The 23,403-nt window shown below is 37.9% G+C and overlaps 1 protein-coding gene across 2 annotated transcripts in view; it reads right to left on the bottom strand.

The window, feature by feature from the left end:
• Positions 1-23,403, bottom strand: part of MARCHF6 (membrane associated ring-CH-type finger 6) — an 86,845-nt gene that overhangs the window by 22,048 nt on the left and 41,394 nt on the right. For both annotated transcript variants that reach the window (XM_011754328.2, XM_011754331.3), the window contains exons 10-22: positions 22,462-22,513; positions 18,878-18,936; positions 17,584-17,664; positions 17,273-17,341; positions 17,118-17,192; positions 16,180-16,314; positions 14,024-14,143; positions 12,479-12,579; positions 8,647-8,784; positions 7,394-7,598; positions 4,447-4,516; positions 3,308-3,489; positions 1,564-1,698 (exon numbers count right to left, since the gene is read on the bottom strand). In XM_011754328.2, the coding sequence (XP_011752630.1) occupies positions 1,564-1,698; positions 3,308-3,489; positions 4,447-4,516; positions 7,394-7,598; positions 8,647-8,784; positions 12,479-12,579; positions 14,024-14,143; positions 16,180-16,314; positions 17,118-17,192; positions 17,273-17,341; positions 17,584-17,664; positions 18,878-18,936; positions 22,462-22,513 (1,422 nt within the window). The remainder of the gene's footprint in view (positions 1-1,563; positions 1,699-3,307; positions 3,490-4,446; positions 4,517-7,393; positions 7,599-8,646; positions 8,785-12,478; positions 12,580-14,023; positions 14,144-16,179; positions 16,315-17,117; positions 17,193-17,272; positions 17,342-17,583; positions 17,665-18,877; positions 18,937-22,461; positions 22,514-23,403) is intronic.

A 23,403-nucleotide genomic window follows, 5' to 3' on the forward strand; every position in this document is an offset into this window, starting at 1 on the left:
ACCCACTTCTCTGTTCTCTACTAGTCAGGTTGGCTTAGATACTATCTCTTACAGAAAACCATACCTGAAACTCCCAAAGTCAGGTTAAATGCCTCTCCTACACAATGCCACAGCTCCTTGTGCTTTCCCTAATCACACCACCCAACACCTGTGTACCTGTCTGGCTTTCCCATCAGAGTGTAAATTCCTCAGGAAAATTCCTGCACTAGCCTCATTTTCACCTGGGTGATACAATACAGGGTGTAGGTACACATTAAAAGCACTTAAATAAAAATTTTCTGGTAAATGAAGTTTGTGGAGCTTCTCCATCTGGAAAGCAGAGAAAGGGAAATATGGCCCAAATAATTTTCATTTTCTGAAAAATCCATTGCAATACACTAAGAGATAAAAACAAAGCTAAAAAGCCTTTGAATGACTGAAGTCAATACCTAGCTCTTTTCCCCCAATACCTACTAAGAACTTGAGATCTTAATTCAATGATGTTAAAAACCTCAGGCTCTAAATACAATAGAAAAGTTCCATTTCTTTTTCCATGAGCTTTAAGACCTTTGCTGTGACTTACATGGGTTCCCTCAGGATGCTCTTTTTTTTTTTTTTTTTTAGAGACAGGGTCTCACTCTGTCACCCAGGCTGGAGTGCAGTAGCATGATCTCAGCTCACCGCAACCGTGGCCTCCCAAGCTCAAGCGATCCTCCCACCTCAGCCTCTCGAGTAGCTGGGACCACATGCCCACACCACCACGCTTGGCTAATTTTTTGTATTTTTGGTAAAGATGGGATTTCACCATGTTGTCCAGGCTAGTTTTGAAATCCTGAGCTCAGGTGATCCACCTGCCTTGGCCTCCCAAAGTGCTGGGATTACAGGCATAAGCCACTGCACTCAGCCAGGATACTCTTTTTAATGAATCTGTGACTTTGTGGGAAAACATGCTACAATAATTCAAAAGTATTAAAGCCTCCAAGTCAAAAGGAATAAGACAATTCAACCTATCTCAAAGGTGAATGAAAATCAATGACTATTAGTTTGTATTTTCAAATATTAGAGAAAACTAAATGGTTAGTAACATTTTAACCTATAAGGTAAGCACTTTTAAAGGAGTTATAAGAACTGCACATTCTGAAACAAAAGATCGATTAAAGAGCATTACTTAAACAATTTTATAAGAGTTCTTAGAATATCATAATTAAATATTTAAAAAATTAAATAATTAAAAAAATTTTGGTTTCCTTTTTTTTTCATTTTGAGACAGACGCTCACTCTGTTGCCTAGGCTACAGTGCAGTGGCATGAGCACAGCTCACTTCAGCCTCAACCTCCCAGGCTCAAGCGATCCTCCCACCTTTGCCTCCCAAGAAGCTGGGACAAGACGCATGAGCCAATTTTTTATAGAGACTAGGTCTGGCCATCCTGCCCAGGCTAGTCTCGAACTCCTGGGTGCATGCAGTCCTCCCACCTTGGCCTCCCAAAGTGCTAGGATTACAGGCGTGAGCCACATGCCTGGCTTGGATTATTTTCTGATCCCAAATCCTTAATGAAATAACATGAACAAAAGACATACATTTACCTGCCATGGATAAAAAAGAGGAGTCTGATCCAAGGGAACCCTCAGGGGAGCAACAATGACCAGCTCAAACAGGAGCCCCAGAAGGAGAGGGACAACTCCAGCCAACAGCACCGCAACTATCAAAGTCTTCATGATCTATCAGGAAACAGGAGACCATATCATTGAAGAGGATCTTTCTGACTGAGCCAAACTCTATTTCCATTTTGAGGTTTGAGACTGATGCCTAGCAGAGCAACCACAGTCATCTCTCAGTATCCACAGGGACTGGTTTTAGGACCCAGAAAATCTGCAGGTGCTCAAGTCTCTCACATAAAAAGCACACAGGTGGCTGGGCTGTTTTTTCTCACAATCCAATTCTCAGGACTAGGTTTCCGTTTGCTCAAGAAAAGCCACCGACTGGCCAGGGCCCCTGCTCCAACAGTGGCCCACCCATACACAGGCTGATCTGTGAACCTTGAGGTGGACTGGTATACAGGAAGGGCTCTGCACAATCCTAAATTAATTAATAAAGCTGATCAAACTGGCTCCCTCAAAGGACAACATGATCCAGTGGAACTTACCATACTGATAGAAATGCCATGTATCTGTCAAATATGGTAGCCATTTAGCCACATGACTAATATACCAGACAGTGCAGCTCTAGCAACTGGACTAAATGGCAAAATGAAAACAAAACTGACACAGACAGGAGACATTACAAAAGAGTAATGATGAAATTCTGACCAAATAAAATGATTTAAAGTGGCCTTGGATCCTGATGACCTCTCTTTTACTTCAGGTGGCCTCAGAAAATACACCTGTTTCAACAAGAGACTAAATATAATGTGTGTGGAAGACAAAGTACTTGTTTCTCTACACGGCACTTTCTAATAATATGGAAGACTATCAAATGAAAACTGGAATTAGTTGGATTCTGTATTTTAAATACGGTTAAGTGTCTAATTATCTTATGGATTAAATAGCAATTAAACCCCTCCATAATATATAATGAATCTCTCACTATAAAAATGGATTTTATATTTTTCTTCAACATTAATATTAAATGGATATTAAACTTCTAATGAAATCAAAATCAAAATATAAATTGATAAAAAATTAGAGTTGATTACACAAATGAAAAGGTGTAAGCAGTAACCTAAACATAATTACCAGCTGCAGCCAACATTACACACGTACAGACATACATCACCGCACTCAGATAATCATCTTAGTTATTTTTTTTTAATCCTACATTTGTGGCAGTCAAATGTGTTACTGAGAGCAATAACGTTACGAAGTGTCCAGTAAGGCCCTTAAGTAAGTAATATAAGCCTGTGTGGGTGTGTGCATGCCCGAGTATAAAGAAAAACATGCCACTAAGTGATCCAGTAAAAATATGTTATATACATACACTTTTTAAAATATAGATGGGGTCTTGCTTTGTTGCCCAGGCTGGTCTCAAACTCCTGGGCTCAAGCAATCCTCCCGCCTTAGCTTCCCAAAGTACTGGGATTACAGGCATAAGCCACTGTGCCCGGTCTGTTTTTCTTTTAAACCTCAAATACATCTGAATGTAGGACTCTGAACAGGAATGAACCAGAAAGCCACTATCTTAAAAGAATATTCCTTCTAATTCAAAAAATAACTCTCTTGAAACAATATAGTAAGGAAATAAATGTGCCCAAAAAAAAAAAAATTAAAGATGACTGGAAAAATATTCACTATTCCTAACAGACAAGATCAGTCTTTTATTACAAACACATACCATGAGAGACCACTCTTTAACCTTCTGGAAGATCACTCTGCGTCCCTGAGGCATCCATGCCACCATCACCGTCACAGCCCTTATGGTTAGCCAGCAAACATAGAGACCACAAGCAGCTGTGTAGAGCTCATGGATTTTGGCAGTCCCCGTCCAAAATGACATTAACCAACGGCCAGCAAATACTGAAAATAGAAAAGCTGATAAATGAGACATGTGGCTAGGTAAAGAGAATTGTAATCTTCATGTTGTTCTGTTAGTATTTTCACATTAGGAAAAAGATATCACATTCGATATACCAATGTCTTCATCAAAAAACAAAAGACAAAAACCACAACGTCTAAAGAGTGCACAATTTCATGAAATCACAACCAAAACTAGGTTAAGTTCAATAGAGGTGAGCTCTACTGGGATACACTCTGCTTTGTCATGCCAATTACTTGTTCTTTTAGGTATAAAAAAGCTTTTGAGGGAATTAATGTTTTCATTGTTTTTATCACCAAATGAAACTGTTACGCAAATAATAGGACAAAAGTGGGGAATTACTTTCAATATTTAGAAACATTACAAGTAATTTAGAGTAACTTTCTTCCAATTGGCTCATTCATCAAGACAGAAAACTAAGCTTATTTTAATGAGTGGGCACAATAACATTTTAAAGCACAATAATCAAAGAATACCGTATTAATTTTCTTAGAAAAAGTTAAGACTATCTGAATATACTGGAATGTGAAAAATGGATTTGAGAGTAGTCTAAGGGAGCACCTCATACAAAAAGTTGTTCGGAATAAACTCTACAGCGTCCCACAACGATCACTTGGGTAAGATCATTTACATAATTCAGTAACTTACTTTACATGATTACTTCTCAATAGGCTAAAGAGAACAGCAAGACCCAAATTTCCAGTGTATTTTTTCCTACAGATTGTCTTCCTAATATGGTACTCTAATTTTTGAATTCCTAAATGGAGCTATAGACCTAGCTGAGGCGGAAGGATTGCTTGAGCCCAGTAGTTCAAGGTTGCCATAAGCTATGATCACACTACTACCCTCCGGACTGGGGAACAGAGCAAGACTCTGTCAAATAGCTAAATAAATAACCTTAATGATGCTATTAGCTGAAGGCTAGCACAAGCTCATACCTGGTAAAGTAAGGCAGATGAGGCTGGCAATCAGTAATGTTATACACATAAAGACAATCAACAGAAATATCTGCAAGGTAAAACAAAAAGAGTGCATAAATAGGGAACATGAGCTCAATGTATTTTATCAAAGAATCAACACAATCTTCCCATTAAAAAGAAATTGTCTATATTTGTGTTGCCAGGTTTCCTGCAATTTCACATAAAATTTGTATTTTCAGTAAAATTACCTATGATTTACGCCTAAATGAAAATAAGTATCCATTCTCACATAATCAGATACATCCCACAAGTAAATGGCAAATATATGTTTTAATCAGAGAACATTTTAATTCAGCTTAAATTTTCCCATTATTAAAATAAAACATTACAAATTAAAAACATTCACCTTTTAATCAAATAACAGTGCTATCCAATTAGAACATTCTATGATGACAGAAATGTCTAGATCTGCACTGCTCAATGCAGTAGCCACTAGGCCACATGTGGCTACTGAGCATTTGATATGTGGTTAGTGTAAATGAGTAATGAAATGTTTAACTTTATTTAATTTTAATTAAATCAAAATGTAAATAGCCATATAAACCAGTGCTTCTGTACTGAGAAGTTGATACGGTGTGACTGTGTCCCCACTCAAATCTCACCCTGAATTGTAATAAGGTGTCAAGGGAAGGGCCGGATGGAGATAACTGAATCATGGGGCAGTTTCCCCCATACTGTTCCCATGGTAGTGAGTAAGTCTCACCAGATCTGATGGTTTTATAAATGGGAGTCCCTCTGCACAAGCTCTCTTGCCTGCTGCCATGTAAGACATGACTTTGCTCATCATTCACCTTCCGCCATGATTGTGAGGCCTCCCCAGCCATGTGAACGCTATGAGTCAATTAAACCTCATTCCTTTATAAATTACCTAGTCTCAGGTATTTATTAGCAGTGTGAAAACAGACTAAGACAGAAGTGCAGATAAAAAGTGATCACACAGAGAGGAGGAAACCAGCTTCCCTGAGCAGAAAGGCAGCAACTGTGGTTTGCCTGCTAGCTTACCAGGTTCATCTCCACAAGACCAGAGGGCAGAGCTCTGATGGGAAGCCTGAAAAGGACAGATGACAAAACCCACGAGACTCCGAGGCTTTGTCGGCTCTAACTGCCTGAAAAGTCATTTATTGATACTGTCTCTGATCTGGCCAGAAAGTAACTGTTGCTCAGAAGGCCTTTTTTTGTCTCTGGAGAGGCGAGAGAGCTGAGTAAAGACCAAGGGGAAAAAAAAGGGAGCTGACTATGAGGTCTGCTATTAAGAGATAAAGGAAAAGATGACCTTCATGCTTTCCTCAGGGTTATGCAGCAAAGTCCTCTAGAATAAGCCACAGAATCAGGAAGAGATACACCCCTCAAGGGGACAAAGGAGTAGAAGAACAATTCAGTGAGTGTGGACTCGTGCAGAGGGTGCTCAAGGTGCTCCATTATCTGGTTCCTCCCACCACTCCTCTTGTCCCTCACCTCTTCCCGACCTTATCCCTCACCACTCCCATGGCCCCTCATCTCTCCCCTTGTTCCTCACCTTTCCTGGACATACACCTCACCCTCTAAATATATTCAATTAGGCCAGGTGCAGTGGCTTACACCTGTAATACAGCACTTTGGGAGGCCAAGGCAGGCAGACTGCTTTAACTAGGAGTTTGAGAACAGCCTGGGCTACAGAGCAAAACCCTGTTTCAATAAAAAATATAAAAATTAGCCAGGTGTAGTGGCATGTACCTGTGGTCCCAGCTAACTGGACAGTTGAGTAGGTAGGAGGATCACTTGAACCCAGGAGGCTAAGGCTACAGTGAGCCATGATCGCAACACTGCACCCCAGCCTGGGCAACAGAGCAAGACCCTGTCTCAAAAACAAAACAACACAACTCCCTTATCTGCAATTCCAAGCGCACCATGCCTAATGTGCCCTAGTCCTGACATATTTCTGGAATGTCCTTCCCACTTCCTTTTTTTCACTCTCTGCCAGGTCTCTCAATGTTTAAGACAGTTCAGGCACCACCTATTCTAGGAAGATTCCTTTGGGCCCATATTAAGAACAAGTGGTTCTTGATTGAAGGAGTCATAGCACCCACTGTAAACATCCAGCATGAGAACCCAAATCTGCCACTGCCTTTCTCATCTGAGTAGACTGTAAGCTCTTTCTGAGCAAAGACCACGTATGCTCTCTATATCCTCACAGACACTGAAAATATCAATCATAGACACTTAAGACATGTTTGCTGAATGACTGACTGAACACGTGACCTACAGTAATATACAAAGGTATAATAATGACTATTTTTACAAAAAAAGAAATGTGAGGCTGAGAGGTTAAATAACCTGCCCACGTTTTAAAATGATCAGACTCACAAGTCCATCTCATTATTAAAGGGCATTTTAAAATAACAGACTTGATATAAATGAAGGATGACTTCACTGTAATCATATAGCAGTCATCAGCTTACATTTCTGACAACATTCTGAGTTGCACAAAGATTGATCACTTGCTAGTTTAAAGAACATGGAATAGGCACATTCTTAACCAATACTGCCTTCAGTTTCCTCAGCTATAAACATGAAATTATCGCCTATACTTTACAGTATTTGAGTGGAGATTAAATGAGAGAACATCAAAATGCCCATTCTAGTTCCTGACACATTGTTGAAATGTATCAATAACATTAGTTTCCTAATTACTGTAGAGTCTTTTCCTCTTAAATAGGGAGCAAGAGCCGAGGGAATCCCAACTCTGTGACTTATCTCTGAAATTTGATAAACTTACCTGATCATTTACGTTAGATAATGAGGGTAATAACATGTGGAACATGTCTATACAGAGGACTGCATGCTAACAGCACCAATTCTCAACAGCAATTTGAAAAACAAAAAAACAAAAAACCTCTATATGTGATTAAGTCTGTACAGTACCTACCCTGAGTGGAAAATTTAAAGGTCGGCGGTAAGGCTGAAAGCCAACTGGCCCTCCCTGCTGGAGTATGGCTTGGTGGGCTGCATGAAGGCCTTCCCCCACCACAGGAATAGCATTGTTATTTCGAGCATGCTGATTATTGTTGACTTGTTGATTTGCACTGTTTTCATTTTCTTCCTGGTCTCCCAATAAATAAGAATGAAGATCCCTGTGCAAAAATTACATCAGTAACAAGTCTCACTTCAGTTCACAATAAAATGGCAGACATGACACTCATTTTCTTCATATATACTACTAAGGGCAGAAAATGTACAATACAGAATTTGTACACATTATTACCTCATTTTGGTCTAAATGTTCGTACCTGCTTTAAATTAAACCTTTCTAAATTTAATGTTAATTAACTTGTAGAATACCCCATAAGTTCAACCTATTTTATGTTTTCTTCAGCCAGTATCTGAGAAGAAATCAACAACTGAAAGAAAAAAGTACAATGTACAAGATACTTATAAGTACACTTGTAAGTACAAAATGTAAGTACTTACAAGCACAAGGTGTAAGTACATACTTACAATGTACAATATATTGTTAAGGATCTACAGGAGGAAAAGAAAAACTTCTTATCTTCTCTACCGATGACTACTGCAACATGTAGCTACAAGCTATAAATTTGTAAAACCTCCAAGCTATACATCAGCTAACTCAAAACTGAGACTAGGGGAGGAAGCAGTTAGAGAAGGACAGATGTTCAAGCAAATATAACCAGATCTGTACTTCATCTTTAAGATACCTACAAGATGCCAAACTGAAAAATTTTTAAAGATTCAACTTTTAAATAAACATAGAGTATATAAAGCTTGAAAAAAGAAAACAATGCAATATGTTCATTAAAGATTGAGAAATCAAATCTGAAAAGAACCCATTTACCAGGTTATGAGCACTAAACAAAGGTAAGTTAGTTGGTCTAAATAAAGGTAAACTGGTTTGTTTTTAATGCACTTAAAAAAAAGACATTTACTCCATGAAAGCTGGAAGAGCAGCAAACTTCTATAAGAGGGCAAAAATAATGCATATATTCTCCATGAAAAGATGGACAATGATAAAAAAAATTTTTTTATTTAGAAGTATCATATGCACTTGCAAGTATTACTAAATTGTCTTTTATTAAAACTAATTTTTCTACATACTTTTTCCAGAAGGTTATTCAATAGTCACAAATGACATGCACGTCCAAGAAGTCAACTGCTCATACTCACAGCAAGTATCCGGCGGTCACAGTCCACGCTCGCACCAGCCCCTTCAGCCACTGCCTCGTGTGTCCCTGTTCAAGTAATGCTGGTAAGACAACCTGAAGCAGAAGCAGCTCGAGGGACAGTTCACTCACTGGAGCATCACTGAAAGAGCCAGGATTGACAATGTGAATTGTATTTTGCATATGACTACTATTTAATGGAATTACAACAAAACTTCTTAAGAGTCTAATAAACTTACTATCTTTATTACCCCTCCTTTCATTCTCTCTCCAACTCAGTGAGGCTTTCCCCACAAACTCCACCAAATTGTTTCTGATAAGGGTCACCAATGACTTTCATTTTGCTAAACTGATAGGTAGGTCTTGGTTCTCTCCTCACTTGCTACATTAGTAGCACGTTACACAAAAGGTCACTCCTTCCTTTTACACCTCACATCCAAACAGCTAGAGAATCCTTTTGACTGTACCTTAACAATAACCTAAAAATTTCTCATGGCCTCCACTGCTACCTCCCCTTCATCTCTGCCACCCTCACCTCTCACCAGGATCACCGCATTATCCTCCCAGCTGGCTTCCTGTTTCTGACCCAGCCACTCCAACCCAGTTTCCTCTCATCACAGCAGTCAGAATGATCCTCTTTAAACTAAGTTAGATCACTCCTTTGCTCAAAGCTTTCCAAGAGCTCCTCAATTCACTCAAGTAAAAGCCAAAGTGCTTATGTCCTACAAGACTCTTTCTCCATGACCTGACTTCAAGGCCAATTCTTTGCCTTTCTCCTTCTACTGCAGACAAACTTGCCTCCTGCAGGTCCTCAAACAGACCTGGGTGCCACTGCACCTACTTTCTGCAAGAATATTCTGCCTTCAGGGATCCACGTGGCATACTCTCTCAACTCCTTCAGGACTTTCCTCAACTGTCACCCCCTCAGGTCTTTACCAGTCACGCCTCCTAAATTGTCACCCTATCCTGCCCACTCTCTATCCCCTTTCCCAACTTGAATTTTCCCCCATAGCACTTATGACCACTGGCATCACTGTACATTTCATCTATTTTAATGTCTATCTCCACCATTAAAATGTAAGCTCTACTGGAGCAGGATGTTTTCTTGATTCTGTTTTTTTCACTGTTATGTCCCTAGCACACTGAAAAGTACCCGGCATATAAGGGCTCTCAATTTTGTTTAATGGATGAATGAACTAAATACTGCTATAGCACAAAAACTCTAACCTTCTATGTATAACTGATCACCGCAATGGGTTTATCCCAACAACATATAAAGCTGAACCTCTGTGTGTTTCCTGGTTCTCTTATGACTGGAATCATACATACTGTACATGAACTAAAAGGTAAGAAATCCTCCAAATCTATAAAAGTTCTAAGTGTAGAAAAATAAAGTTTTATCACAAAAGAGTAACGATTTTAAAAGTCATAAACTGATGCTGCATTTTAAACTACTTACTGGTATTTTTTCTGCCACTTTAAAGAATCAGGATATAAGTATTTTCCAATTCTAATTTAATAAAATACAAATTTGAGATTTTACTCTGTGTACAATAAAGCTTTTATCTTTGAATAATCATGTTCCTATGCAAAGCATTAAGATCCAAATAAGAGGCTAGGCGCAGTGGCTCACACCTATAATCCCAGCACTTTGGGCGACCAAAGTGGAAGGATTGCTTGAGGCCAGGAATTCAAGACCAGCTGGGCAACATAGTCAGACCCTGTCTCCACAAAATATTTTTTTTAATTAAAAAAAAAAAAGAGAAAAACACCTAAATAAGACATGATTTCAGCCATCTTGGATAAAACAATACGTATTTGTAAAGTAATTTAACAAATGCTATAAAAAGAAATACAACGATGAAGACGATTTTAAAGAATGGAATGACGGCCAGGCACAATGGCTCATGCCTGTAATCCTAACGCTTTGGGGGGCTGAGGCAGGCAGATGACTTGAGCTCAGGAGTTCAAGACCAGCCCAGGCAACACGGTGAAACCTGGTTTCCACAAAAAATACAAAAATTAGCCAGGTGTGGTGGCTTGCACCTGTACTCTCAGCTACTCAGGACGCGGAAGTGGGAAGATCACCTGAGCCCAGGAGGTTGAGGCTGCAGTAAGCCATGATCATACCACTGCACTCCAGCCTGGATGACACAGCAAGACTCTTTCTCATAAAAAATAAAATTTAAAAACCTTAATCTGGATTTTAAAAAGAAGATCAAATGCTTGCCACTCAAACATGGACAAGAAAATTATTGTAAACAGAGAGAAAAAGACAAACAGCTAAGTAAATCAGGGGAGCCTCAATGGCAGTGTAGCACAATTTAAAAAATTCAAGTCAGTCAATGCTGACACAAGATGTTGAAAAAGCAACATGAGATTATGCCAAGCCTTGCATCTCATTCTAAATGGTGTAGATATCACATAGATTACAGAGGAAATGCTGACAACTTTTAAACACAGGGGTAAAATAATCAAAGTTCTAGAGAATCTAGAGGCAGAAGTGTTGCAGATGAATGGAGAGCAAGAGGAAGGCCTAAATTAGTTACTAAATGGCAAATCAAGTTACATTAGTAAGAGATTTTAAGAAATTAGAATTGACAATACTTTAAAGACTTATTAGAAGTAAATTTGAGGAAATAATCCAATTTGCCTGCAATTAGGATAATGACTATGGGGATAACGCAAATCCCTAAAGAAAGAGCATATAGGATGAGTGGTAGAGACTACCGGTAGCGGTAGGTAGGTTTCCGGATGGCTTAAGTTTTTTTTTGAGATGGAGTTTCACTCTTGTTGCCCAGGCGGGAGTGCAATAGCACGATCCTTGGCTCACCGCAACCTCTGCCTCCTGGGTTCAAGTGATTCTCCTGCCTCGGCCTCCCAAGTAGTTGAGATTATAGGCATGTGCCACCATGCGCAGCTGATTTTCTTGTATTTTTAGTAGAGACAAGGTTTCTCCATGTTGGTCAGGCTGGTCTCAAACTCCCAATCTCAGGTGATCCGCCCACCTTGGCCTCCCAAAGTGCTGGGATTACAGGCATGGGCCACCATGCCCAGCCAACCTAAATTTTTTTTTTTTTTTTTTAAAGAGACGGAGTCTCACTCTGTCACCCAGGCTGGAGTGCACAATCTGGGCTCACTGCAAGCTCCACCTCCTGGGATCAGGCCATTCTCCCGCCTCAGCCTCCCAAGTAGCTGGGACTACAGGTGCCCGCCCCCACACCTGGATAATTTTGTTTTTGTATTTTTAGTAGAGATGGGGTTTCACCATGTTAGCCAGGATGGTCTCCATCTCCTGACCCCATGATCCACCCGCCTTGGCCTCCCAAAGTGCTGGGATTACAGGCTTGAGCCACTGCGCCCAGCCTTAGCCCACGTAAGATTTTAAAGCAAAAAAGAGTTTCTATCTACAAGCTTTGTACCCTATTTTTAATAATTAAATGTGCAACTCTGGCTTTATTCTTCATAATGTGCTTTTCAAAATAAAGATGATGCTAATACACTCTCCTTAGGTATGATAAAACATTTCAATGCTGTGTAAATGCATACTTTATGTGCAGAAAAAATAAACATCTTCCTTTAGAAAATGCAACTACTAATGCTTATCTGATCTAGAATAAGGCAAAATTTATGCAAAGTGGAAAAGGTCCAGAAAATTTTTTAAACATTAAGCTTAATTTTAAAAATAATAAAAATAAAGGTAGAATAGGCAATATTTAACTGTCAGATGATTTCTAGTTATCTGTAAGAAATGTTTTTAACGTTTAATGTAATCTGAATATCAAATCTCTAACAGAGATAAATTAGTAAAGCTATTCTGAATTTTTAAAACTTACCTGTAGAGCATGACATTGTATGGAAGAAAATGAGGCAGCACACTCTTAATTATACGTATAGGAAGCCAAAGCATCAGGAGGACAATGGAGCCAAAGACAATCTGCAGAACAAAACAGGGTATGACACCACTATAAGAGTCAATCACTCCTATGCAAGACAGGCAGACTTCTGAACACAGTCAAGCAACATGCAGTCCAGGCCTGTATCTACTCAAAACCCAAGTGGTTCCCACTCTACACATTACCCCTGAGTCATTTTGTATAAAAATGTTTTCCTAAGATGCCTGCCCTTCTTCCTGTAAGTACCTCCCATCTAGGACACAAATGCTAAAACGGAAGCCACAAAGGATAATCACCGCTTGCTCCCTAAGAAATGAGATAGAAACTTAAAATGAAGCAGCAGAAATGCCTGCAACTTAATAAATCACTTGTAACCAGCTAAGACTTGACCTCATGTAAATGGCTACAAAAGCTTTCAAAGTACATAATGTTACTTTAAGAATTTTATTTTAGAAAAACTCAGATTTACGGCTGGGTGTAATCCCAGCACTGTGGGAGGCCGAGGCGGGTGAATCACTAGGTCAGGAGTTCGAGACCAGCCTGGCCAACATAGCGAAACCCCGTCTCTACTAAAACTACAAAAAATTAGCTGAGCGTGGTGGTGGGCGCCTGTAATCCCAGCTACTTGGGAGGTGGAGGCATGAGAATCACTTGAAACCGGAGGTGAAGGTTGCAGTGAGCCGAGATTGTACCACACTGCATTCCAGCCTGGGTGACAGACCAAAACTCCATCTCAAAAAAAAAAAAAAAAAAAAAAAGAAAGGAAGAAAGAAAGAAATTAGATTTAACTATGTAATTTCTTCTTCCAGGTGGGGAAACTTTGACATGCTTCTGTTAAGAGTTTAATTTACAAGCCAGTAATAAGTCTCCATTGCTTCAATGCAAATTAAACATAATTCAGACAACCGTAATTCAGCAATCAATCATACCAGTGGTACCCAACCATTTTGGCACCAGGGACCAGTTTCATGGAAGACAGTTTTCCAAGGGGTTTCAGGATGAAACTGTTCTGCTTCAGATCATCAGGCATTAGATTCTTATAATGAGCACACAACCTGGATCCCCCACACTCACAGTTCCCAATAGGGTTCACGCTCCCATGAGAATCTAATGCCAAGGCTGATCTGACAGGAGGTGGAGCTCAGGTGGTAATGCTTGCTTGCCCGCTGCCCATCTCCTGCTGTGCAGCCATTTCCTAACAGGACATGGACCAGTACCCAGCCAAAACATGGGGGCTAGGGACCCCTGAATTATACTATGATAGAACAAGATGGCATCTTCCTTTTAGTAAATATCTTTTTACATATGTATTTTAACCAAGTAACCAATAAAACAGCTACTGGACAACTGAATACCACAGGCTTAGATGACTATATTATTCAATATACTCTTATCAGCCCGCTTGAGAACTGGAAAAAAAAAAACCTAAACAAAACTATAGGTTAGCATACTTTATTCAAAAAAACAATGGAAACATCTTCTTACCACTGACAAAATAAATCTTCGGAGATGCCTATATATTGGCAAATGGATCATTTCCTGTACTGGATTGAAATCTGGATCATTCAAATTCCTTAGAAACCATAGGACACCAGGTCGAAGTACCTGCAAATACATTTTAAATACTATAAATATTCACCAGTGTCTTCAAATTCTATATATGAGCTAAAACATTAACAGAAAAATAAGCACTTAAAATTATTCTGGCAACTAAAGTGGGCCCCAGAAAATGTATATGGTATTCCTAGGAAAGTAAGTTCCTAAACCAGAATCTTTATGAAAAGTACCCTGTGTCTGATGATGTCCTTTGACATCAGCATTCACTGGAAACAAAACAAAACAAAAAAACCACTCATTGGGTCAAATGTGTCAAGAAATCTAGACCTCTGAGATGAAAAATAAATACAACCATTACTATAGTAAAAGGGTTATGTTGCAATTTATAAATGTCCTAAATAGAAGTTCTGAATTTCAGTCTTACACTTCCAGAGAGTTATCTTAATTAAGAAACCCTACAGCCTCAGTGTCTTCATTTTACTACCTATGCCTTCCCCCTGTGAATGAAAATCATCACCCAAGAGGCTGTAGGTGATGGGGTAAAGGAGGAGTCTGGGTAATAGTCCTATGTGGTCCAAACTCACTGAGTTACCCTCTGTAACGCATCTAATCTGCCCAAACTTCTATTCTCCATCTCCTAAACAACGGGGTTACAGTGTGTGATTTCTAAGGTTCTATCTAAGTTCCAAATACTAAAATTTTATATCAACAAAAACCACCACACTGATAAAATGAAAAAAATCATTATAAAGCATTTTATTCACTTAATGAAGTAATCTGGAGTTCACATACAATTACATTTTTAAGAAACACATTTCTGTACTTGCTTCAGTTCTCAATCATTTATTTCAAAGAAAGAATGAAAGCTTTAGTTACCAAGAGAATTTACTGAAATTATACTATATGATTCAGGAGAATGCTTTGGCCCCTGACCCCTCCTCTTCTTCCTGCAATCTTTCAAAGAACAAAGTACACCAAGAGCAGCATTCAGCCTTTGTGCTTTTGTGCTCCATTCCCACTGGAATTGTCAACCTGCTCCTCCACACCCTGCACATCTCCATCACCAGTCTCCGTGTAAGCTGACATTTTCAATGCTGTATTCATTTTCAGGCTATAAAATTGAGGAGAACAGGAATTGTGCCTTTGTTTCTCACTGATACCCCACAATACAGGATAGTGTCTGGCACACAGTGAGCATTCACTATTTGGGGAACGACTGAGCTTAACATGTACACTAATGAAATACTCATCTGCTTTCATCATCTTCAAATCACTTAGAACCAGATTTCAAAAATAGGATTAATAAAGGTATCAGGCCAGGCACAGTGAATCACACCTGTAATTCGAGCACTTTGGGAGGCCAAGGTGGGCAGATCATTTGAGGTCAGGAGTTCAAGAACAGCCTGGCCAACATGGTAAAACCCTGTCTCTACTAAAAATACAAAAATTAGCCGGGAATGATCCCAGCTACTTGGGAGGTTCAAGCAGGAGAATCACTTGAACTCAGGAGGCGGAGGTTCCGAGATCATGGCACTACATTCTAGCATGGGCAACAGAGCAAGACTCAGTATCAAAAAATAAATAAATAAATAAAGGTAACCCATCAAGCCAGTGAACTGGAATCATAAAGGACCCTCATTGTAATTCTATACTTAAGGTGCCTAAATCAAAGTGACTTTAAATATCCGATCCTGCAAAACCATATCCTTTTGGTTATTTCCATCATTACAGTTCCTTGAGGTCTGAGATACACTCACATCATACAAAATTCCAAGAATCTGTATTAGAGGATGGCTAAAGTATATACAAAGTATGATAAAGTGAGTACTCTTATTTTTTTCCTCAGCTGAATCGTCTTTCACACTTAGACAGAAATATTAAAACTTGCCAATTATGGAGACAAACAACTGAAAAAGTTAAAAGCAATTAAGTCAAAGTCCCCTATAAATTATTCCCTCTTAGAATAAAATAGTAGAGAATATGATTTAGGTAGGAAATCATCATAGCCGTTGAGACATGACTGGTGGTGAAAGCAAAAGTCCTTTTTACAAATGTATAGCATCAGCATTTCCCTGTGGACTTACCTCTCTCAGTAACAGAATGAAGGAGGCAAAGTAGAAGACATACACCATTCCCACTAGCCAATGCAGAAACATGGTAGTACCTGGAGCCGACTGAAAGCTCAGTTCTCGATCTTTCAGAGTAGCATCAAACATTTCCTGAGCCAAAAGAGGACAGGTAAGAGAGATCTGTGCCCCCTACATTTGCCAAATTAACATTTTCATCTTCTAGGAAATAAATAATCAATACACATGCAAGGAACAATTTCTACAACTGCAGTTCACTTAATGTCATTCCACGGTGACATAGAACTACAAACAAGATTGGCTACTGCTTCAAATATAAAGAATGATAAACCAATTGGTAAAAGCTTTATTAATATTGATTCTATTAAAGAACTATTTTGATGAATATAAAACCTTCTTTTCTTGGTTATAGGTCTGCATTCTTGAGAAGTTTTAAAAGTAAGGTATGGGAGGGTAAATGTTATCTCAGAACCAAAGACAGCTTTTCCATACATAAAACATTTTTGAAAAAATCAAAAACTGATTATTACTAACAGCAATTAAAGATTATAATCAAGACTGAGCATCTTAGTTAAATCAAATGATTAGGGTTAAATTTATTACTACAAAGACAGTTTCCTTATCAAATCACTCTATGTATATAATGTCTTGGCATTATCTATAAAAATTTAAGAGAGCAAAATGGGCAATACAATTCTCCACTAGTTAATAGAAAGATTCCATCCAAAATATCCTGACACACAAAATTTGCACAAAGCCTCAAAAACTCAGGTACTCAAGAAAAATTAACATTAAGACTCTATACAGATACACTTGCCAAAAGAATAAGCAAATTATCAAACATTTACTTTCCTTTAAAAAGAGCCCATGCTGAACACTTCCTTTTTTGAAGCCTTGAAATTATGCTATTATACAATAATTAACACTCAACTTACCAAGGAACAGATATCCAGCCACCAACCACAAATGAGAGGGAATACTCCAATTTCTACCACCACTAACAAAGAGACCTTAAGTGAAAATAAAGGTCATCAGTATCACCCAAATGTAGGAGAAATCATTTCCAATTTTAAGTTATAACAGGAATTACCTTAACAACAATATAGCAGACTCCCAGTAAGCGACGAGATCTATGAAATTTCACAAGAGTTGCCAAGCCCTACAGCATCAGGTCAAGGAAAAACTGAGTATTTAAAGGTACAATGAAACAGGTAACTACTTAGCCAACATTTAGTATTTTTTGACAGAATTAATTTATTTCACATTTTGTCCACTGACCCTTACTGCAAATACCAACAACTTTTACTAAGAGGACAAGGAGAGACAAGTTTTACCATTAATGAAGAGTTCTTTGGTATGAATAACATTAGTGAACACCCAAGTTGGTTCATTAAAGGATACATGACAAATTATCAATGTTATTGCTAAAAGTATATACCCAACTATGGTTGTGATTAGGCCTTCAAAATGAGATGCTTGGACCTGGAAATAAGAAAAAAGTAAATAAAATTTAATTTTACGACATGTCCTACACCCCAGTTTTCCCATATTAAACAATCAAAATGACTAAAGAGAATTGTCGAGACAATTTATAACTAGAAAACAACTGTAAAATCTCCTTTGGATGACATCTCTGAAAATCAAATTCTCTCACTGACTGTTACAAACTACTAAAAAATGAAGAAAAATTAAATAACACTTTACCCAAAGAGACAAAATAACAGTAGAGTGAATTACATTTCACAAAAACAAGAGCCCTGTAATACAACAGCCTGCCCTCTTCTCTCACTGGAAAGCAGATCTGCTACAAGCTAACCACTGAAAGCAGGACACACTACCCAAGTCACCCACCAGCCGGGTCAGCCCCTCATTTCTTACCACTAGAAGTAACTGCTCAAGTTTCCCTTGCTCTGCAAATCTGTACCATTCTCAACTTACAGAAAGAATTTTGAAAGTAACAAACAATGCCTATCAGTATTTTTTGATTTCTGAGTTTCAGATAGCAAGTGGCAATAGTTTGGAAAGTCAAAAATTTTCAAAACACTTATCTGAACCTTTCAAGTTCTTGCATTCAACTAGTGAGAATCAGATGTGTACTAAATATTAGAACACTTCAGAATGTGATCTCTCAGATCTTATATATACAAACTGAGCATATGATCCCAGATAGTCAGCTCTTCCTTAAAAGACGAAATTCTTCTAGGGACCCAACAGAGAAATAATAATCCTTCCAAAATTTATTTAACTCTGGAGACTACTGATAAAATGTCAAAACTAAAGCACTCTAGAAAACACTACAACCCATCATTCCAAAATAGTCTATCCTTTTTTAATTGATTGATATATTGTTACTTTTCTAAATTCAGCAGGGGGCACCTGCGGAAAGGGAAAGAAGTGAACATACAAGTTCTTGAGATGGACGGAAAATCAGCCTGTGGGAAACTTCCCCCCAGGATGCCTCAGGCCCACCCAGCTGAATGGATTTCAGAGCACATTTTCATTAGTTGGCAACAAGACCACTAACTCTTGAGCCACTGTTATTTAAAAAAAAAAAAAAGAGAGAGACGGTATTGCCTAACTATTCCCTTGCATAATGCCAATTAAGAAATGATGTAACTCTTTAGAATGCTATTTGATTAATAATCACATTTGGGAGTAATGAATGAAAATAATTTTGTAAAAGTATTATACTCACGTGTTCTTCAAATCCCAAACCAACAAGGGAGAAATGACCAATATGGTAAGGGCAAAATGCTAAAAGGGGGGAAAAAACTCAATGAAAACTTCAACATCAAAACAATGTACACTCCTACTACAATCCGCCACTAAAAGGAACCAGGGCTTCTTGGAGAAATGAAAGATTCCAGAACTAGGCTAAAAATACACTGCCTAGGACATTCTCTGTAACTAGAGAACAACCAAGTTATTAAGGTCTAATAAGGCCATGCCAAATCAACAGAGAAACCATTGTGAAAACAGGCCAAAGAGAGAATATGAGCATCAAAAAGAATAATGACCAAAACTGATGGAAAAACACTGAACATATACAAATCCACGAGCTTATGATGCTCAAAAAAGGAAAAGCCCAAAATAATAATCATGAAAAGAAAAAAAGCAACATCAAATAAAACACTTTCATGTTTTGGAAGCAGTTAGCACACCAACTGGAATAGTTAATGTGCCAATTCCTTATTCTGAAAACTAAAATTAATGAGAAAAAAATAAGCATCTGTCCTACTTGTCCTGGACAAACAGGTTCAGGTTGACTGAATAGTCCCAAATTGATAAGAATTTCTTCTTCTTTACAGAAAAGTCAGCCAATAAATGTAAAAAATGACAATTTAAAAATCACCATTTTGCCACCCCTAACACAGTAAGTGATTATGGCAAGGACTATTAAGAGCTAACAAAAATCATTAAGTGGAAGGTTGATGGAACACTGTAAGACACTAAAATATCACTCCCAACAGATTATCTTCTAATGGTAAAGGGAAAAATAAAACCTAAGATTAGAGGCCCAGGTTGATATAACCTGAATCCAGTGATAAAAGTGGATAATCCAACATAAGTATCTCAGCTCCTCACATACACTATTAATAGGCACAGTGTGACCAGTGATGGATTTGTCCCAGATGTATTGAACCTGAATCTAATTAAGGCCCTTAGATCTGACTTCTAGTTTAAGAGAAATATGGGAGACAAAGGATAAAGGCAGAGGACATCTGGGAAGCAGATGGACAGATGTAAAACACGACATGCTGCAAGAACAGTTAACCTAATCCCAGCAACAAATCAATGGCCAAATAGGGTGAGTTGGGGGAACCAAAGAGAAGAGTACTCTAGATTAAAAGACTAATAACCTATGACTTAACAACTAAAAGTAATATGTGGACCTTATTTGGATCTTCATTCAAAGAAACCAACTGCAAAATGGTATCCAAGGGACAACCCAGAAAGTTTGAATATGATGGATTATTGGAAAATATTAAATTCTAATAATTTTGTAAGGTGAGATAATGGCATTATAGCTAAGTATGAAAATCTTTTTAAAATCTTTATAGTAAGAATTTTTATAGTCTTCTTTTTCCTCAAGTCTTTCTGGCTAAATTTTACTTCATTCTTAATAATAAAATGCAGTTATCTTTTCTTTATGGTAGAAATAAATTGACAGCACAGATTACCAGGGAAGTGAGAAACTCAATCACAGAAGTCAGAGTGAACCTACTAGGGATCTGGCCTCTAACCCTTTCTCACTATTTCATGGGTAGGAATCTTTATGAACATGTATTCCCAATATATTTAAATTTATTTATAAATTATATATATATGTATTAGTTTACTAACATATTGTGTGTAATAAAAAGCAGAAGAAATTTTAAAAGGTAAGAAAAAAAGCTGTATGTTGAATTTTGCCTATTTTGCTCTCATATCCCAGTCTGGAGACGACTCAACTAGGCCCCTGGGAAGGGTAAGTTTTAACTCTATTTGCAGAGGTATTAAATAATTATTAACCTTAAACACCAGTTGTGACAATAGTTTTCTATCCCATTACACACAAACTAATGGAAAAAGGACAATTTCTCAGGATTGTCACCTTCTACTGGAAGACCACAGCTTTGTCAAATTATATTTCTGCAAAGCATATGACCACAAGAGTCAAAACACTGCCTATAGAAAACTTTCAACAGAGCAACCCATGCAGGAAAAAAACAGGAGGGTGTTTAATCCCAATGATTAAAAGAAAAAGTATGTTCCTAATGGAAGAAAACTTGTTTCATTTCCAAAAGATCCTAACTATATAAAAAACATAAGTTTACTAAGAAAATTCTTTTCGCAGTATAAGCTCAGGAGGTTGGATTAGAAAAAGCTTTACTTAGATTTCTATAATTTCTATTTACTTAGATTTCTATAAATGAGAGTTCTTATTTGTATAATTCATGTTTTAAATGTGACCTGTTTCTACAAACATTAATTTAGCATTAAGCTTTTCTGCAAGAGTAAAGACCTAAATCTATAGATCATTTTTTCTCTCAAAAACAAATACAGTCGAGATCAAAACAGTTTCAGTCTATATATGAATTATTTCACATAATGAAAAATAAATGCAGAATAACATACAGACACCCCCACGTGCAAGGTGAACAAAGAATGAGCTTCCTATTAAATCTGCAATTTTGTGAGTATCTACTAAAAATTAAGAAATCAATGGAAGTATCCGAAATACTGTTTATAAAATACAAGTAAATTTCTCTTCCTCTTTTACACATAATATACAGAAATTAATTTTTGGTCTCATCCTCAGTCCAAATATTCAAAGCCCCTTACACCACATGGCTTCTTATTAAAGACATCTGCTTTACACGTCACAATGTAGTCCCCAACAGAGCAAATAACTTGCAATTTGGTGGAAGAAGCCAGGAAATCGCTCCTCATCCTCTTCAGCAGAACTAAGGGGTAAATCCTAGGTACTAAGGAAGGAATTTCTCATAGATTATCCCTATATAGGGATATGTTGCCTGAGGTCTCTGAGACACAAACCATAGGACACCTAACAGTAACCCCATTCTATCAGACTCTACCTCCTCACCCCTCAGAGATACAGAAACTGAATTCTAAGGCCTTGGTTTACTCAACTTAGTTTTCCTTACCTCTTCTGGTAAGGAGAAAAACCTCTGTCAACAGTGTCTCCTCAACCTTGCCTTTCTTTCTCTAATTACTCCCAATGGGAAGGACCACCGTGTGTTGTCAAAGAATCCTCACAGCTGCCCCCACAGAAGTGCTTGGAAGTGATTTTGCAAGCCCTGGAATCTGGTTCTAAGGGGGGCTCACATTTGGGGAAGGCTTACTGTCTTCCCACAAGCCTACACCCAGCTCTGGTAACAGCTCCCAAGTCAAGATCTCTAGAAGGCAATGGTCAGGATTTTGACAGATGAAAACAAGATCTTCCACCATAGGGAAGAGCACAAAGACAATCAGCATAAAAGTAATTCCAGAAGTGGGAAACTGTGTATTCTCAAGTCAGTCTAAAACCAGCTTCTACCAAAAAAAAAAAAAAAAAAAAAACAGAAGGAGAGACAAGTAGGTAACTACAGTCACTGCTGCTTAGGAAAGTATCTGTCTGTCTGGGGCCTATCTATACAGGTATTTGTATCTGAAACTATTTTCATATACCACTTAGTATTTATTCTTATGTTAAAAAAAAAATCTATAACAAAGCTCCTACAAAACTAAATTCCTACCATAATACTATAAAAAAATAAAAGCACAAACACAACTTACCAAAAACAAGAATGAACAGTGTATTTAAAGATACCACCCAGAAGACATGTTCCTAAAGGAAAAAAAGCATCAACAAAGCATATTCAATACATATTTAATATATGTTTAATTGGACTATTCCACTTATTTAGCTAGAACCAAATACTAAAAACAGTTAAGATTGAAATTTTCCCTCTATTGTTTTGGGATTTCAATCTAGACATAATATGTAACTTTCATTTTTCATTAGCTAGCTCATACAACTAAGCCTAATACAACTCAAAAATGTTACATGTAGAAAAAACAAATTCATTTATAAATACTTCCTTTTTAGAAATAATCTAACACAAATTACATATATTTTCATAAATACCAGATTTCATTTAAATCAAATGACACCAAAAATTTCAAATGGAGAAAAATTTGAAAGCCAAATTAATTGTAAACATCACGTTAATGTCAACTGCAGTGTTTCTTTCAACATCTACTCTTCTTTCTTGACACCTACAAGGCCACTACTGCCTGGCTACCTCTCCTTTGGAAAACTCTAGCTTGATCTCCCTCTGGTCCCCCCACTCCCTGTGGTGCGCTAATTTTCTTTGTCCTGTCTCACCTGACCATCTGGTCACCTCCCACAGTTACATACTGTCGCCTCTAAGGTGACAGCTGTCTACCTATTCCTTCAGCCATGTTGCACACACTTTAGCTATGCCCCATGCTGACACTGACCAGACTGCCCAAGTCCATTCATTTATGCCCACGACCTTCCCTAACCATCAGGTTAAATGATCCTTCGAAAGATCTTTTGTCTAAAAAAAGGATTTCTCTGTTCAGGTCCCTAATCTTCCACAAATCCAACCAGCAAGAAGGGTAATTAGTTTGTAAATGACTACTACATTTCTTCTCACCATGCTGGCTCAATTTTTTCAACCTCTCTGCCTTAAGGGCTCCTAAATTTCCCCT

This window comes from Macaca nemestrina, chromosome 6 (genome assembly GCF_043159975.1).
Source record: "Macaca nemestrina isolate mMacNem1 chromosome 6, mMacNem.hap1, whole genome shotgun sequence".
NCBI classification, from domain to species: Eukaryota; Metazoa; Chordata; class Mammalia; order Primates; family Cercopithecidae; genus Macaca; species Macaca nemestrina.